The sequence below is a fragment of the Oncorhynchus nerka genome, linkage group LG20 (genome assembly GCF_034236695.1).
Source record: "Oncorhynchus nerka isolate Pitt River linkage group LG20, Oner_Uvic_2.0, whole genome shotgun sequence".
Lineage (NCBI taxonomy): Eukaryota > Metazoa > Chordata > Actinopteri > Salmoniformes > Salmonidae > Oncorhynchus > Oncorhynchus nerka.
The window spans coordinates 96254169-96273056 of record NC_088415.1 but is presented as its reverse complement, the minus strand read 5'-3'; the positions used below and the strand labels follow the sequence as shown (position 1 = coordinate 96273056).

The following is an 18888-nucleotide window of genomic DNA, read 5'->3' as shown; positions in this document are numbered from 1 at the left end:
AGCTGGTGTCAGGTACCTCTTACTGTCTCTCCTGCAGCTGTCCATTCAGCTGGTGTCAGGTACCTCTCACTGTCTCTCCTGCAGCAGCCCATTCAGCTGGTGTCAGGTACCTCTCACTGTCTCTCCTGCAGCTGGTGTCAGGTACCTCTCACTGTCTCTCCTGCAGCTGGTCCATTCAGCTGGTGTCAGGTACCTCTCACTGTCTCTCCTGCAGCTGTCCATTCAGCTGGTGTCAGGTACCTCTCACTGTCTCTCCTGCAGCTGTCCATTCAGCTGGTGTCAGGTACCTCTCACTGTCTCTCCTGCAGCAGTCCATTCAGCTGGTGTCAGGTACCTCTCACTGTCTCTCCTGCAGCAGTCCATTCAGCTGGTGTCAGGTACCTCTCAGCTGTCTCTCCTGTCAGCTCCATTCAGCTGGTGTCAGGTACCTCTCACTGTCTCTCCTGCAGCTGGTGTCAGGTACCTCTCACTGTCTCTCCTGCAGCTGTCCATTCAGCTGGTGTCAGGTACCTCTCACTGTCTCTCCTGCAGCTGGTGTCAGGTACCTCTCACTGTCTCTCCTGCAGCAGTCCATTCAGCTGGTGTCAGGTACCTCTCACTGTCTCTCCTGCAGCTGGTGTCAGGTACCTCTCACTGTCTCTCCTGCAGCAGCCCATTCAGCTGGTGTCAGGTACCTCTCACTGTCTCTCCTGCAGCTGCCCATTCAGCTGGTGTCAGGTACCTCTCACTGTCTCTCCTGCAGCAGGCTGGTGTCAGGTACCTCTCACTGTCTCTCCTGCAGCAGGTGTCAGCTGGTGTCAGGTACCTCTCACTGTCTCTCCTGCAGCAGTCCATTCAGCTGGTGTCAGGTACCTCTCACTGTCTCTCCTGCAGCTGGTGTCAGGTACCTCTCACTGTCTCTCCTGCAGCTGGTGTCAGGTACCTCACTGTCTCTCCTGCAGCAGTCCATTCAGCTGGTGTCACTGGTACCTCTCACTGTCTCTCCTGCAGCTGGTGTCAGGTACCTCTCACTGTCTCTCCTGCAGCTGGTGTCAGGTACCTCTCACTGTCTCTCCTCAGCAGTCCATGGGTGTCAGCAGCTGGTGTCAGGTACCTCTCACTGTCTCTCCTGCAGCAGTGTGTCAGGTACCTCTCAGTCTCTCCTGCAGCAGTGTCAGGTACCTCTCACTGTCTCTCCTGCAGCAGCCCATTCAGCTGGTGTCAGGTACCTCTCACTGTCTCTCCTGCAGCTGGTGTCAGGTACCTCTCACTGTCTCTCCTGCAGCTGGTGTCAGGTACCTCTCACTGTCTCTCCTGCAGCAGTCCATTCAGCTGGTGTCAGGTACCTCTCACTGTCTCTCCTGCAGCTGGTGTCAGGTACCTCTTACTGTCTCTCCTGCAGCTGGTGTCAGGTACCTCTCACTGTCTCTCCTGCAGCAGTCCATTCAGCTGGTGTCAGGTACCTCTCACTGTCTCTCCTGCAGCTGGTGTCAGGTACCTCTCACTGTCTCTCCTGCAGCAGCCCATTCAGCTCTACTCACTGTCAGCAGCCCATTCAGCTGGTGTCAGGTACCTCTCACTGTCTCTCCTGCAGCAGTCCATTCAGCTGGTGTCAGGTACCTCTCACTGTCTCTCCTGCAGCAGCCCATTCAGCTGGTGTCAGGTACCTCTCACTGTCTCTCCTGCAGCTGGTGTCAGGTACCTCTCACTGTCTCTCCTGCAGCTGTCCATTCAGCTGGTGTCAGGTACCTCTTACTGTCTCTCCTGCAGCTGTCCATTCAGCTGGTGTCAGGTACCTCTTACTGTCTCTCCTGCAGCTGTCCATTCAGCTGGTGTCAGGTACCTCTCACTGTCTCTCCTGCAGCAGTCCATTCAGCTGGTGTCAGGTACCTCTCACTGTCTCTCCTGCAGCAGTCCATTCAGCTGGTGTCAGGTACCCCTCACTGTCTCTCCTGCAGCTGTCCATTCAGCTGGTGTCAGGTACCTCTCACTGTCTCTCCTGCAGCTGGTGTCAGGTACCTCTTACTGTCTCTCCTGCAGCTGTCCATTCAGCTGGTGTCAGGTACCTCTCACTGTCTCTCCTGCAGCTGGTGTCAGGTACCTCTCACTGTCTCTCCTGCAGCAGGTGTCAGGTACCTCTCACTGTCTCTCCTGCAGCTGGTGTCAGGTACCTCTCACTGTCTCTCCTGCAGCAGCCCATTCAGCTGGTGTCAGGTACCTCTCACTGTCTCTCCTGCAGCTGTCCATTCAGCTGGTGTCAGGTACCTCTCACTGTCTCTCCTGCAGCAGGTGTCAGGTACCTCTCACTGTCTCTCCTGCAGCAGGTGTCAGGTACCTCTCACTGTCTCTCCTGCAGCAGTCCATTCAGCTGGTGTCAGGTACCTCTCACTGTCTCTCCTGCAGCTGGTGTCAGGTACCTCTCACTGTCTCTCCTGCAGCTGGTGTCAGGTACCTCTCACTGTCTCTCCTGCAGCAGTCCATTCAGCTGGTGTCAGGTACCTCTCACTGTCTCTCCTGCAGCTGGTGTCAGGTACCTCTCACTGTCTCTCCTGCAGCTGGTGTCAGGTACCTCTCACTGTCTCTCCTACAGCAGTCCATTCAGCTGGTGTCAGGTACCTCTCACTGTCTCTCCTGCAGCTGGTGTCAGGTACCTCTCACTGTCTCTCCTGCAGCAGGTGTCAGGTACCTCTCACTGTCTCTCCTGCAGCAGTCCATTCAGCTGGTGTCAGGTACCTCTCACTGTCTCTCCTGCAGCTGGTGTCAGGTACCTCTCACTGTCTCTCCTGCAGCTGGTGTCAGGTACCTCTCACTGTCTCTCCTGCAGCAGTCCATTCAGCTGGTGTCAGGTACCTCTCACTGTCTCTCCTGCAGCTGGTGTCAGGTACCTCTCACTGTCTCTCCTGCAGCTGGTGTCAGGTACCTCTCACTGTCTCTCCTACAGCAGTCCATTCAGCTGGTGTCAGGTACCTCTCACTGTCTCTCCTGCAGCTGGTGTCAGGTACCTCTCACTGTCTCTCCTGCAGCAGCCCATTCAGCTGGTGGCTTCACAGACACACCTGCAGGTACCTCTCACTGTCTCTCCTGCAGCTGGTGTCAGGTACCTCTCACTGTCTCTCCTGCAGCTGGTGTCAGGTACCTCTCACTGTCTCTCCTGCAGCAGCCCATTCAGCTGGTGTCAGGTACCTCTCACTGTCTCTCCTGCAGCAGTCCATTCAGCTGGTGTCAGGTACCTCTCACTGTCTCTCCTGCAGCTGGTGTCAGGTACCTCTCACTGTCTCTCCTGCAGCTGGTGGCTTCACAGACACACCTGCAGGTACCTCTCACTGTCTCTCCTGCAGCAGTCCATTCAGCTGGTGTCAGGTACCTCTTACTGTCTCTCCTGCAGCTGGTGTCAGGTACCTCTCACTGTCTCTCCTGCAGCTGGTGTCAGGTACCTCTCACTGGCTCTCCTGCAGCAGTCCATTCAGCTGGTGTCAGGTACCTCTCACTGTCTCTCTGTACTAACTGTATTCTCTCTAGACTGTGTGGCCATGGGTTCTGCTACTACTGCTGCAGTAACACCGTCAGCCTGATGGAGGGGGGCGCCAGAGAGCGCTGCTGCTCAGTCTGCTACAGCCAGCACAGTGCTGTGGTAGAGCGCCATCCTCAGGAAGAGACCTGTACTGCACCACACACACCCTTCAACCCTCTGCCCCAACCTGGTAAAACCATGCAACCCAGCAACACAGTTGAGACCACATACACACTCAGATACACACTCAGATATACACTCAGATCCATTCAGCTGGTACACACTCAGGATACACTCAGATACACACTGTCACACTCAGATACACACTCAGATACACACTGGTACACACTCAGGTACACTCAGATACACACTGTCTACACACTGTACACACTCAGATACACACTCAGATACTCAGATACACACTCAGATACACACTCAGATACCACTCAGGTACACACTCAGATACTACTCACTACACACTCAGATAACACCGTCAGCCTGATGGATACGATATACACTCAGATACACACTCAGATATACACTCAGATACACACTGCTACACTCAGATACACTCAGATATACACTCACATACACAGTACTGTCACATACACACTCAGATACACACTCAGGAAGAGACACTCAGATACACACTCACATACACACTCACATTCAACCACTCAGATACACACCTGGTAACACTCACCACACTCACATACACACTCAGATAACACAGTTACACACTCACATACACACTCAGATACACACTCAGATATACACTCAGATACACACTCAGATACACACTACACTCAGATACACACTCACTATACACTCAGATACACACTCAGATCACTCATACACACTCAGATACACACTCAGATACACACTCAGATATACACTCAGATACACACTCAGATACACACTCAGATACACACTCAGAGATACACACTCACATATACACTCACATACACACTCAGATATACACTCAGATACACACTCAGATATACACTCAGATACACACTCACATACACACTCAGATACACACTCACATCACATACACTCAGATACACACTCAGATACACACTCAGATACACACTCAGATACACACTCAGATACACACTCACATACACACTCACACACACTCAGATCAGATACACACTCAGATACACACTCAGATATACACTCAGATACACACTCAGATATACACTCAGATACACACTCAGATACACACTCACATACACACTCAGATACACACTCAGATATACACTCAGATACACACTCACATACACACTCAGATACACACTCAGATACACACTCAGATATACACTCAGATACACACTCAGATACACACTCACATACACACTCAGATACACACTCAGATACACACTCACATACACACTCAGATACACACTCAGATACACACTCACATACACACTCACATACACACTCAGATACACACTCAGATACTCACACACTCACACACTCAGATACACACTCACATACACACTCACATACACACTCAGATACACACTCAGATACACACTCACATACACACTCACATACACACTCACATACACACTCAGATACACACTCAGATACACACTCAGATATACACTCACATACACACTCAGATACACACTACACACTCAGATACACACTCAGATACACACTCAGATACACACTCAGATACACACTCAGATACACACTCAGATACACACTCACATACACACTCACATACACACTCAGATACACACTCACATACACACTCACATACACACTCAGATACACACTCACATACACACTCACATACACACTCAGATACACACTCAGATACACACTCACACTCACACACACTCACATACACACTCAGATACACACTCACATACACACTCAGATACACACTCAGATACACACTCACATACACACTCAGATACACACTCAGATACACACTCAGATACACACTCAGATACACACTCACATACACACTCACATACACACTCAGATACACACTCAGATACACACTCACATACACACTCACATACACACTCAGATACACACTCAGATACACACTCAGATACACACTCAGATACACACTCAGATACACACTCAGATACACACTCAGATACACACTCAGATACACACTCTTAAATTAGACGAATGGTTCCACAAACATTATTTCATACTCACTCGTTTCAATTTCAATTTAAGACCTTTATTGGCATGGGAGACATATGTTTAGTGAAAATAGATAATAAAAACTTAGTGAAATAAACAATAAAAATGAACAGTAAACATTACACTCACAGAAGTTCCATAAGAATGAAGACATTTCAAATGTCATATTATGTCTTTATACAGTGTTGTAATGATGTGCAAAGTTAAACAACCACCCAAGTATAAAAGGGAAAATTAATCAACATAAATATGGGTTGTATTTACAATGGTGTTTGTTCTTCACTGGTTGACCTTTTCTTGTAGCAACAGGTCACACATCTTGCTGCTGTGATGCACACGGTGGTATTTCACCCAGTAGATATGGGAGTTTATCAACATTGGATTTGTTTTCTAATTCTTTGTGGATCTGTGTAATCTGAGGGAAATATGTATCTCTAATATGGTCATACATTTGGCAGGAGGTTAGGAAGTGCAGCTCAGTTTCCACCTCATTTTGTGGGCAGTGAGCACATAGCCCGTCTTCTCGTGAGAGCCATGTCTGCCTACGGCGGCCTTTCTCAATAGCAAGGCTATGCTCACTGAGTCTGTACATAGTCAAAGCTTTCCTTAAGTTTGGGTCAGTCACAGTGGTCAGGTATTCTGCCGCTGTGTATTCTCTGTTTAGGGCCAAATAGCATTATAGTTTGCTCTGTTTTTTTGTTAATTCTTTCCAATGTGTCAAGTAACTACCTTTTTGTTTTCTCATGATTTGGTTGGGTCTAATTGTGTTACTGTCCTGGGGCTCTGTAGGGTCTGTTTGTGTTTGTGAACAGAGCCCCAGGACCAGCTTGCTTAGGGGACTCTTCTCCAGGTTCATCTCTCTGTAGGGTGTGTTTGTGAACAGAGCCCCAGGACCAGCTTGCTTAGGGGACTCTTCTCCAGGTTCATCTCTCTGTAGGCGATGGCTTTGTTATGGTTGTAGAATTTAACGGCTCTTTTCTGAATTTTAATAATTAGCGGGTATCCACCTAATTCTGCTCTGCATGCGTTATTTGGTGTTTTACGTTGTACACAGAGGATATTTTTGCAGAATTTCTGCATGCAGAGTCTCAATTTAGTGTTTGTCCCATTTAGTGAATTCTTGGTTGGTGAGCGGAACCCAGACCTCACAACCATAAAGGGCAACGGGTTCTACATCTGAAGTATTTTTTTAGCCAGATCCTAATTGGTCTAATGTTATGTTCCCTTTGATCCCTCTCTCACTCTCAGACCTGGCTGTGCCAAGGGCAGATGATGGTGCATATGGCATCATAACAGAAGAGGAAGTTAATTATGTTTCCAACAGTGACTCTCTCTCCTTCACTGCCTGCTCTCCTCACACCAACCCCCAGGGGGCAGCAGAGCTGTGAGTACACACACACACACACATACACATTCAGAACCCTTCCCTGATGCTATTTTTGACATCAGCGTTTGTTTGTATGTTTGTTTTGCCCAGCAACGGTGGTGCCAGTACAGCAGAAACCACATCAGAGGACCTACCTGACCAGACTGGAGCTGTTCAGGATGCAGAGATCTGTCTGCTGAGGAGTGGAGAACTCACGTGAGTCAGACCAATACTCACCAAGACCAGAATGACCACCGTGGCCAGAATTACAGTACTAGTCAAAAGTTTGGACAAGCCTACTCGTTAATTTTTTTTTAATTAAAAAAAAAAACTATTTTCTACAATAATAGTGAAGACCTCAATATTATGAAATAACACATATGGAATCATGTAGTAACCAAAAAAGTGTTAAACAAAATTCTTAAAAGTAGCCACCCTTTTCCTTGACAACTGCTTTGCACACATTTGGCATACTCTCAACCAGCTTCACCTGGAATGCTTTTCCAACAGTCTTGAAGGAGTTCCCACATATACTGAGCGCTTGTTGGCTGCTTTTCCTTCACTCTGCGGTCCAACTCATCCCAAACCATCTCAATTGGGTTGAGGTCAGGTGATTGTGGAGGCCAGGTCATCTGATGCAGCACTCCATCACTCTCCTTCTTGGTCAAATAGCCCTTACACAGCCTGGAGGTGTGTTGAGTCATTGTCCTATTGAAAAATACAGGATAGTCCCACTAAGCCCAAACCAGATGGGCGTATCCATGCAGGATGCTGTGGTATCCATGCAGGATGCTGTGGTATCCATGCAGGATGCTGTGGTAGCCATGCTGGTTAAGTGCAGACCAGATGGGATGGCGTATCCATGCAGGATGCTGTGGTATCCATGCAGGATGCTGTGGTATCCATGCAGGATGCTGTGGTAGCCATGCAGGATGCTGTGGTAGCCATGCAGAATACTGTGGTAGTCATGCAGAATACTGTGGTAGTCATGCTGTGGTAGTCATGCAGAATACTGTGGTAGTAATGCAGAATACTGTGGTAGTCATGCAGAATACTGTGGTAGTCATGCAGAATACTGTGGTAGTCATGCAGAATACTGTGGTAGTCATGCAGAATACTGTGGTAGTCATGCAGAATGCTGTGGTAGTCATGCAGAATACTGTGGTAGTCATGCAGAATACTGTGGTAGTCATGCAGAATGCTGTGGTAGTCATGCAGAATACTGTGGTAGTCATGCAGAATACTGTGGTAGTCATGCAGAATGCTGTGGTAGTCATGCAGAATACTGTGGTAGTCATGCAGAATACTGTGGTAGTCATGCAGAATACTGTTGTAGTCATGCAGAATACTGTGGTAGCCATGCAGAATACTGTTGTAGTCATGCAGAATACTGTGGTAGTCATGCAGAATACTGTGGTAGCCATGCAGAATACTGTGGTAGTCATGCAGAATACTGTGGTAGTCATGCAGAATACTGTGGTAGTCATGCAGAATACTGTGGTAGCCATGCAGAATACTGTGGTAGTCATGCAGAATGCTGTGGTAGTCATGATGTGGTAGTCATGCAGAATGCTGTGGTAGTCATGCTGTGGTAGTCATGCAGAATACTGTGGTAGTCATGCAGAATGCTGTGGTAGTCATGCTGTGGTAGTCATGCAGAATGCTGTGGTAGTCATGCAGAATACTGTGGTAGTCATGCAGAATACTGTGGTAGTCATGCAGAATACTGTGGTAGTCATGCAGAATACTGTGGTAGTCATGCAGAATGCTGTGGTAGTCATGCAGAATGTGGTAGTAGTCATGCAGAATGCTGTGGTAGTCATGCAGAATGCTGTGGTAGTCATGCAGAATGCTGTGGTAGTCATGCAGAATGCTGTGGTAGTCATGCAGAATGCTGTGGTAGTCATGAAGCTGTGGTAGTCATGCAGAATGCTGTGGTAGTCATGCTGTTGTAGCCATGCAGAATACTGTGGTAGTCATGCAGAATACTGTGGTAGTCATGCAGAATGCTGTGGTAGTCATGCAGAATGCTGTGGTAGTCATGCAGAATGCTGTGGTAGTCATGCAGAATGCTGTGGTAGTCATGCAGAATACTGTGGTAGTCATGCAGAATGCTGTGGTAGTCATGCAGAATACTGTGGTAGTCATGCAGAATGCTGTGGTAGTCATGCAGAATACTGTGGTAGTCATGCAGAATACTGTGGTAGTCATGCAGAATACTGTTGTAGTCATGCAGAATACTGTGGTAGCCATGCAGAATACTGTTGTAGTCATGCAGAATACTGTGGTAGTCATGCAGAATACTGTGGTAGCCATGCAGAATACTGTGGTAGTCATGCAGAATACTGTGGTAGTCATGCAGAATACTGTGGTAGTCATGCAGAATACTGTGGTAGCCATGCAGAATACTGTGGTAGTCATGCAGCATGCTGTGGTAGTCATGCTGTGGTAGTCATGCAGAATGCTGTGGTAGTCATGCTGTGGTAGTCATGCAGAATACTGTGGTAGTCATGCAGAATGCTGTGGTAGTCATGCTGTGGTAGTCATGCAGAATGCTGTGGTAGTCATGCAGAATACTGTGGTAGTCATGCTGTGGTAGTCATGCAGAATGCTGTGGTAGTCATGCAGAATACTGTGGTAGTCATGCAGAATACTGTGGTAGTCATGCAGAATACTGTGGTAGTCATGCAGAATACTGTGGTAGTCATGCAGAATGCTGTGGTAGTCATGCAGAATGCTGTGGTAGTCATGCAGAATGCTGTGGTAGTCATGCAGAATGCTGTGGTAGTCATGCAGAATACTGTGGTAGTCATGCAGAATGCTGTGGTAGTCATGCAGAATGCTGTGGTAGTCATGCAGAATGCTGTGGTAGTCATGCTGTTGTAGCCATGCAGAATACTGTGGTAGTCATGCAGAATACTGTGGTAGTCATGCAGAATGCTGTGGTAGTCATGCAGAATGCTGTGGTAGTCATGCAGAATGCTGTGGTAGTCATGCAGAATGCTGTGGTAGTCATGCAGAATACTGTGGTAGTCATGCAGAATGCTGTGGTAGTCATGCAGAATACTGTGGTAGTCATGCAGAATGCTGTGGTAGTCATGCAGAATACTGTGGTAGTCATGCTGTGGTAGTCATGCAGAATGCTGTGGTAGTCATGCAGAATACTGTGGTAGTCATGCAGAATACTGTGGTAGTCATGCAGAATACTGTGGTAGTCATGCAGAATGCTGTGGTAGTCATGCAGAATGCTGTGGTAGTCATGCAGAATGCTGTGGTAGTCATGCAGAATGCTGTGGTAGTCATGCAGAATACTGTGGTAGTCATGCAGAATGCTGTGGTAGTCATGCAGAATGCTGTGGTAGTCATGCAGAATGCTGTGGTAGTCATGCTGTTGTAGCCATGCAGAATACTGTGGTAGTCATGCAGAATACTGTGGTAGTCATGCAGAATGCTGTGGTAGTCATGCAGAATGCTGTGGTAGTCATGCAGAATGCTGTGGTAGTCATGCAGAATGCTGTGGTAGTCATGCAGAATACTGTTGTAGTCATGCAGAATACTGTTGTAGTCATGCAGAATAATGTGGTAGTCATGCAGAATACTGTGGTAGTCATGCTGTGGTAGTCATGCAGAATGCTGTGGTAGTCATGCAGAATACTGTGGTAGTCATGCAGAATACTGTGGTAGTCATGCAGAATACTGTGGTAGTCATGCAGAATGCTGTGGTAGTCATGCAGAATACTGTGGTAGTCATGCAGAATACTGTGGTAGTCATGCAGAATGCTGTTGTAGTCATGCAGAATACTGTGGTAGTCATGCAGAATACTGTGGTAGTCATGCAGAATGCTGTGGTAGTCATGCAGAATACTGTGGTAGTCATGCAGAATACTGTGGTAGTCATGCAGAATGCTGTGGTAGTCATGCAGAATACTGTGGTAGTCATGCAGAATACTGTGGTAGTCATGCAGAATACTGTGGTAGCCATGCAGAATACTGTGGTAGTCATGCAGAATACTGTGGTAGTCATGCAGAATACTGTGGTAGTCATGCAGAATACTGTTGTAGTCATGCAGAATACTGTGGTAGTCATGCAGAATACTGTGGTAGCCATGCAGAATACTGTGGTAGTCATGCAGAATGCTGTGGTAGTCATGCTGTGGTAGTCATGCAGAATGCTGTGGTAGTCATGCTGTGGTAGTCATGCAGAATACTGTGGTAGTCATGCAGAATGCTGTGGTAGTCATGCTGTGGTAGTCATGCAGAATGCTGTGGTAGTCATGCAGAATACTGTGGTAGTCATGCTGTGGTAGTCATGCAGAATACTGTGGTAGTCATGCAGAATACTGTGGTAGTCATGCAGAATACTGTGGTAGTCATGCAGAATGCTGTGGTAGTCATGCAGAATGCTGTGGTAGTCATGCAGAATGCTGTGGTAGTCATGCAGAATGTGGTAGTCATGCAGAATGCTGTGGTAGTCATGCAGAATGCTGTGGTAGTCATGCAGAATGCTGTGGTAGTCATGCAGAATGCTGTGGTAGTCATGCAGAATGCTGTGGTAGTCATGCTGTTGTAGCCATGCAGAATACTGTGGTAGTCATGCAGAATACTGTGGTAGTCATGCAGAATGCTGTGGTAGTCATGCAGAATGCTGTGGTAGTCATGCAGAATGCTGTGGTAGTCATGCAGAATACTGTGGTAGTCATGCAGAATGCTGTGGTAGTCATGCAGAATACTGTGGTAGCCATGCAGAATACTGTGGTAGTCATGCAGAATACTGTGGTAGTCATGCAGAATACTGTGGTAGTCATGCAGAATACTGTGGTAGTCATGCAGAATACTGTGGTAGTCATGCAGAATACTGTGGTAGTCATGCAGAATGCTGTGGTAGTCATGCAGAATACTGTGGTAGTCATGCAGAATACTGTGGTAGTCATGCAGAATGCTGTGGTAGTCATGCAGAATGCTGTGGTAGTCATGCAGAATACTGTGGTAGTCATGCAGAATGCTGTGGTAGTCATGCAGAATACTGTGGTAGTCATGCAGAATGCTGTGGTAGTCATGCAGAATGCTGTGGTAGTCATGCAGAATACTGTGGTAGTCATGCAGAATACTGTGGTAGTCATGCAGAATGCTGTGGTAGCCATGCAGAATGCTGTGGTAGTCATGCAGAATACTGTGGTAGTCATGCAGAATGCTGTGGTAGTCATGCAGAATGCTGTGGTAGTCATGCAGAATGCTGTGGTAGTCATGCAGAATACTGTGGTAGTCATGCAGAATGCTGTGGTAGTCATGCAGAATACTGTGGTAGTCATGCAGAATGCTGTTGTAGCCATGCAGGATGCTGTGGTAGCCATGCTGGTTAAGTGTGCCTTGAATTCTAAATAAATCATTGACGGTGTAACCAACAAAGCACCATCACACCTCCTCCTCCATGCTTCACAGTGGGAACCCCACACCATAACACCTCCTCCTCCATGCTTCACAGTGGGAACCCCACACCATAACACCTCCTCCTCCATGCTTCACAGTGGGAACCCCACACCATAACACCTCCTCCTCCATGCTTCACAGTGGGAACCACACATGCGGAGATCATCCGTTCACCTACTCTGCCTCTCACAAAGACACGGCGGTTGGAACCAAAAATCTCCAATTTGGACTCATCAGACAAAAGGACAGATTTCCACCGGTCTGTTGTCCATTGATCATGTTTCTTGGCCCAAGTCTCTTCTTATTGGTGTCCTATAGGGGCGGCAGGGTAGCCTAGTGTCTTGGACTAGTAACCGAAAGGTTTCATGTTCAAATCCCCGAACTGACAATGTACAAATCTGTCGTTCTGCCCCTGAACAGGCAGTTAACCCACTGTTCCTAGGCCGTCATTGAAAATAAGAATTTGTTCTTAACTGACTTGCCTAGTTAAATAAAGGTAAATTATAGTAGATGTGGATGTTGATTAAGGCAGTCCCCCGCACCTCTCTGATTCAGTGGGGTTGGGTTAAATGCTGAAGACACATTTCAGTTGAAGGCATTCAGTTGTACAACTGACTAGGTATCCCCCTTTCCCTTTCTAATGAACGTATCCCGTGCAGCAGAGGTAACTCTGGGTCTTCCTTTCCTGTGGCGGTCCTCATGAGAGCCAGTTTTATCATAGCGCTTAATGGTTGTTGCGACTGCACTTGAATAAACTTTAAAAGTTCTTGAAATTTTCCAGATTGACCTTCATGTCTTAAGGTAACGATGGACTGTAATTTCTCTTTGCTTACTTGAGCTGTTCTTTCCATAATATGGACTTGGTATTTTACCAAATAGGGCTATCTACTGTATACCACCCCTACCTTGTCACAACACAACTGATTGGCTCAAATGCATTAAGAAGGAAAGAAATTCCACAAATTAACTTTAACAAGGCACACCTGTTAATTGAAATGCATTCCAGGTGACTGCCCCATGAAGCTGGTTGAGAGAATGCCAAGAGTGTTCAAAGCTGTCATCTGGGCGAAGGTTGGCTACTTTGAATAATCTAAAATCTAAGATATATTTTTATTTGTTTAACACTTTTTGGTTACTATCACATTTCAGGTAAGACCCAAGTGCAGACTGTGTTGAAGTAACAATGTTCATTGCAACAACAGGGGCAAGCAAACGACAGGTCAAGACAGGCAGGTGTCGATAATCCAAAATAGCGGCAAAGGTACAGGACTGCAGGCAGGCTCAGGAAAGTGGTCAAAACCAGGAGGGCGAGAAAAAGAGAGACTGGGGAAAACCAGGAGCTGAGTAAACGCTGGTTGACTTGAACAACCAAGACGAACTGGCACAGACAGACAGAAAACACAAGTATAAATACACAGTGGATAAGTGGGGAAGATGGACGACACCTGGAGGGGGGTGGAGACAAGCACAAGGACAGGTGAAACAGATTAGGGCGTGACACCTGGAGGGGGGTGGAGACAAGCACAAGGACAGGTGAAACAGATTAGGGCGTGACACCTGGAGGGGGGTGGAGACAAGCACAAGGACAGGTGAAACAGATCAGGGCGTGACACCTGGAGGGGGGTGGAGACAAACACAAGGACAGGTGAAACAGATCAGGGCATGACACCTGGAGGGGGGTGGAGACAAGCACAAGGACAGGTGAAACAGATCAGGGCATGATACCTGGAGGGGGGTGGAGACAAGCACAAGGACAGGTGAAACAGATCAGGGCATGACACCTGGAGGGGGGTGGAGACAAGCACAAGGACAGGTGAAACAGATCAGGGCGTGACACCTGGAGGGGGGTGGAGACAAGCACAAGGACAGGTGAAGCAGATCAGGGTGTGACACCTGGAGGGGGGTGGAGACAAGCACAAGGACAGGTGAAGCAGATCAGGGTGTGAGACCTGGAGAGGGGTGGAGACAAGCACAAGGACAGGTGAAACAGATCAGGGTGTGACACCTGGAGGGGGGTGGAGACAAGCACAAGGACAGGTGAAGCAGATCAGGGCGTGACACCTGGAGGGGGGTGGAGACAAGCACAAGGACAGGTGAAACAGATCAGGGCGTGACACCTGGAGGGGGGTGGAGACAAGCACAAGGACAGGTGAAGCAGATCAGGGCGTGACACCTGGAGGGGGGTGGAGACAAGCACAAGGACAGGTGAAACAGATCAGGGCGTGACACCTGGAGGGGGGTGGAGACAAGCACAAGGACAGGTGAAACAGATCAGGGCATGACACCTGGAGGGGGGTGGAGACAAGCACAAGGACAGGTGAAACAGATCAGGGCGTGACACCTGGAGGGGGGTGGAGACAAGCACAAGGACAGGTGAAACAGATCAGGGCATGACATTTACTACATGATTCCATATGTGTTATTTCATAGTTTTGATGTCTTCACTCTTATTCTATAATGTAGAAAATAGTCAAAATAAAGAAAACCCTGGAATGAGTAGGTGTGTCCAAACTTTTGACTGGTACTGTACATAGCTAGGCTATGGCTATACTATACAGTGGGGCAAAAAAATATTTAGTCAGCCACCAATTGTGCAAGTTCTCCCACTTAAAAAGATGAGAGAGGCCTGTAATTTTCATCATAGGTACACTTCAACTATGACAGACAAAATGAGAAAAAAAATCCAGAAAATCACATTGTAGGATTTTTAATGAATTTATTTGCAAATTATGGTGGAAAATAAGTATTTGGTCACCTACAAACAAGCAAGATTTCTGGCTCTCACAGACCTGTAACTTTAAGAGGCTCCTCTGTCCTCTACTCGTTACCTGTATTAATGGCACCTGTTTGAACTTGTTATCAGTATAAAAGACACCTGTCCACAACCTCAAACAGTCACACTCCAAACTCCACTATGGCCAAGACTAAAGAACTGTCAAAGGACACCAGAAACCAAATTGTAGTCCTGCACCAGGCTGGGAAGACTGGATCTGCAATAGGTAAGCAGCTTAGTTTGAAGAAATCAACTGTGGGAGCAATTATTAGGTAATGGAAGACATACAAGACCACTGATAATCTCCCTCGATCTGGGGCTCCACGCAAGATCTCACCCCGTGGGGTCAAAATGATCACAAGAACAGTGAGCAAAAATCCCAGAACCACACAGGGGGACCTAGTGAATGACCTGCAGAGAGCTGGGACCAAAGTAACAAAGCCTACCATCAGTAACACACTACGCTGCCAGGGACTCAAATCCTGCAGTGCCAGACGTGTCCCCCTGCTTAAGACAGTACATGACCAGGCCCGTCTGAAGTTAGCTAGAGAGCATTTGGATGATCCAGAAGAAGATTGGGAGAATGTCATGTGGTCAGATGAAACCAAAATATAACTTTTTGGTAAAAACTCAACTCGTCGTGTTTGGAGGACAAAGAATGCTGAGTTGCATCCAAAGAACACCATACCTACTGTAAAGCATGGGGGTGGAAACATCATGCTTTGGGGCTGTTTTTCTGCAAAGGGACCAGGACGACTGATCCGTGTTAAGGAAAGAATGAATGGGGCCATGTATTGTGAGATTTTGAGTGAAAACCTTCTTCCATCAGCAAGGGCATTGAAGATGAAACGTGGCTGGATCTTTCAGCATGACAATGATCCCAGACACACTGCCCGGGCAACGAAGGAGTGGCTTCATAAGAAGGGAGTTGAAAGTCCGTGTTGCCCAGCAACAGCCCCAAAACATCGCTGCTCTAGAGGAGATCTGCATGGAGGAATGGGCCAAAATACCAGCAACAGTGTGTGAAAACCTTGTGAAGACTTACAGAAAACGTTTGACCTCTGTCATTGCCAACAAAGGGTATTTAACAAAGTATTGAGATAAACTTTTGTTATTGACCAAATACTCAGAGTGAGCTGTTCTCTCATTATGTGTCTGAAAGTAGCTAGCCAATGTTAGCCAGTTAGCTTGGGTGCTTGACTGCTGTTGTGAGGTCATAACGTTCAGATCAACCCTACTCTTCGGCCAAAGCCTCCAGTGTGAGGTCAGAACGTTCAGATCTACTAGAAAACGCTCTGAATTTATCAACGGACCCACTTAAGCTTTAGCCCCACCCATCTATTTCAGTATTCACATGTGAGGCCATGTACTAAACAACCAAAGATTTCAAGACTAAAGGCTGGTTTATACTACTACACTAGAGCACACTCTGGCACTCTAGATTCAATTTATGAACACACCCATAGTATAAACCAGCCTTTAGTCTTGAAATCTTTGGTTGTTTAGTACATGACCTGACATGTGAATTCTGAAAGACATGGGTGGGGCTTAAGAGTGTGTGAATGATGCTGAATGGGTGGAGACAAGGGAAGGGCTCTCCAGTAGGTGTAACAAAACATTCATGGACCATTTTCTCAAAAGTGAGGTTACAAATGTATCAACTTTGAAAGAATTATTACTTTCCCATTGTTCCTTAACCTTAGTGTATGATATACCACTTTCTAGCTCTGAGTGTCTACTTTTATCCAATGTAAAAAATTAAATTAAATAAAAATTCAAATTTTTGCTGCATAAGATCGGCCTGGTCGGTCACACAGGTGGCTACATGCAGATCTCGCTTTGATCTCAAAACAAGCACATGTATACGCGACTGCTCACTGTAAAGACAGTCCAGTTTATCTACTCACGACTGCTCATACTGTAAACACAGTCCAGTTCAAAGTTAATGGCACAGATCCATATATGGAAATGGCTATTTGCATATAGGCCTACTGCAATAGAATCCTACTCCAATGTGCTATGCCGACAAGAAAATCTCTTGCACAGTTAGTTGTGCATACTAAATTTGCGTAGTTTGTTTTGTTTCGGTATGTTATATTGAAAGTACCTTATATTGTGTTGATTGGAGCACAATTCCCACAGTAGAGCTAAACATTGATACTGACAAAGGAGAAAACTGTAGAATCTTGAGCGAAGTTCAATCTCGTGATTCTCTGCATGTGCTGATATTTCTTCAGTCTGAGGGGAGGGAACATTGTGTTACCTATTGACTAGCCCCTTACCCAAACCCTGATATTTCTTCTGCGTGGCCGTCTGAGGGGAGGGAACATTGCTTAGAAGGCAATGTGTATTATTTTTAGCAACTTGTAAATAATTAGCCACTCCTATAAGTGAGTACTATTTTAATAGTGTGAATCTGGCTGGGAATCTGACTGCATGTACTGGCTGGGAATCTGACTGCATGTACTGGCTGGGAATCTGACTGCATGTACTGGCTGGGAATCTGACTGCATGTACTGGCTGGGAATTTGACTGCATGTACTGGCTGGGAATCTGACTGCATGTACTGGCTGGGAATCTGACTGCATGTACTGGCTGGGAATGTAGCTGGGAATCTGACTGCATGTACTGGCTGGGAATCTGACTGCATGTACTGGCTGGGAATCTGACTGCATGTACTGGCTGTGAATGTAGCTGGGAATCTGACTGCATGTACTGGCTGTTAATCTGGCTGGGAATCTGGCTGCATGTACTGGCTGGGAATCTGACTGCATCTTCTGGCTGGGAATCTGACTGCATTTACTGGCTGTTAATCTGGCTGGGAATCTGACTGCATGTACTGGCTGGGGTTCTGGCTGCATGTATTGGCTGTTAATCTGGCTGCATGTACTGGCTGGGATTCTGGCTGCATGTATTGGCTGTTAATCTGGCTGGGAGTCTGGCTGCATGTACTGGCTGGGAATCTGACTGCATCTTCTGGCTGGGAATCTGACTGCATGTACTGGCTGTTAATCTGGCTGGGAATCTGACTGCATGTACTGGCTGGGAATCTGACTGCATGTACTGGCTGGGAATCTGGATGCATGTACTGGCTGTTAATCTGGCTGTGAATCTGACTGCATGTACTGGCTGGGAATCTGACTGCATGTACTGGCTGGGAATCTGACTGCATCTACTGGCTGGGAATCTGGCTGGGATTCTGACTGTATGTACTGGCTGTTAATCTGGCTGGGATTCTGACTGCATGTACTGGCTGTTAATCTGGCTGGGATTCTGACTGCATGTACTGGCTGTTAATCTGGCTGGGAATCTGACTGCATGTACTGGCTGTTAATCTGGCTGGGAATCTGACTGCATGTACTGGCTGTTAATCTGGCTGGGATTCTGACTGCATGTACTGGCTGTTAATCTGGCTGGGATTCTGACTGCATGTACTGGCTGTTAATCTGGCTGGGATTCTGACTGTATGTACTGGCTGTTAATCTGGCTGGGATTCTGACTGCATGTACTGGCTGTTAATCTGGCTGGGAATCTGACTGCATGTACTGGCTGTTAATCTGGCTGGGATTCTGACTGCATGTACTGGCTGTTAATCTGGCTGGGATTCTGACTGCATGTACTAGCTGTTAATCTGGCTGCATGTACTGGCTGTTAATCTGG

At 47.0% G+C, this 18888-nt stretch overlaps 1 protein-coding gene across 4 annotated transcripts in view; it reads left to right on the top strand.

Annotated features, from left to right (window-relative positions):
* The window catches only part of LOC115121989 (FYVE and coiled-coil domain-containing protein 1-like), a 64563-nt gene that overhangs the window by 36939 nt on the left and 8736 nt on the right, over window positions 1-18888 (top strand). For 3 of the 4 annotated variants that reach the window (XM_065006016.1, XM_065006015.1, XM_065006014.1), the window contains one exon: window positions 3499-3636. In XM_065006016.1, the coding sequence (XP_064862088.1) occupies window positions 3499-3537 (39 nt within the window). In that variant the 3' untranslated portion in view covers window positions 3538-3636. Of the gene's footprint in view, window positions 1-3498; window positions 3681-6910; window positions 7047-7139; window positions 7245-18888 lie in introns of those variants that run through there. The other variant, XM_065006017.1, reaches the window with a different exon arrangement.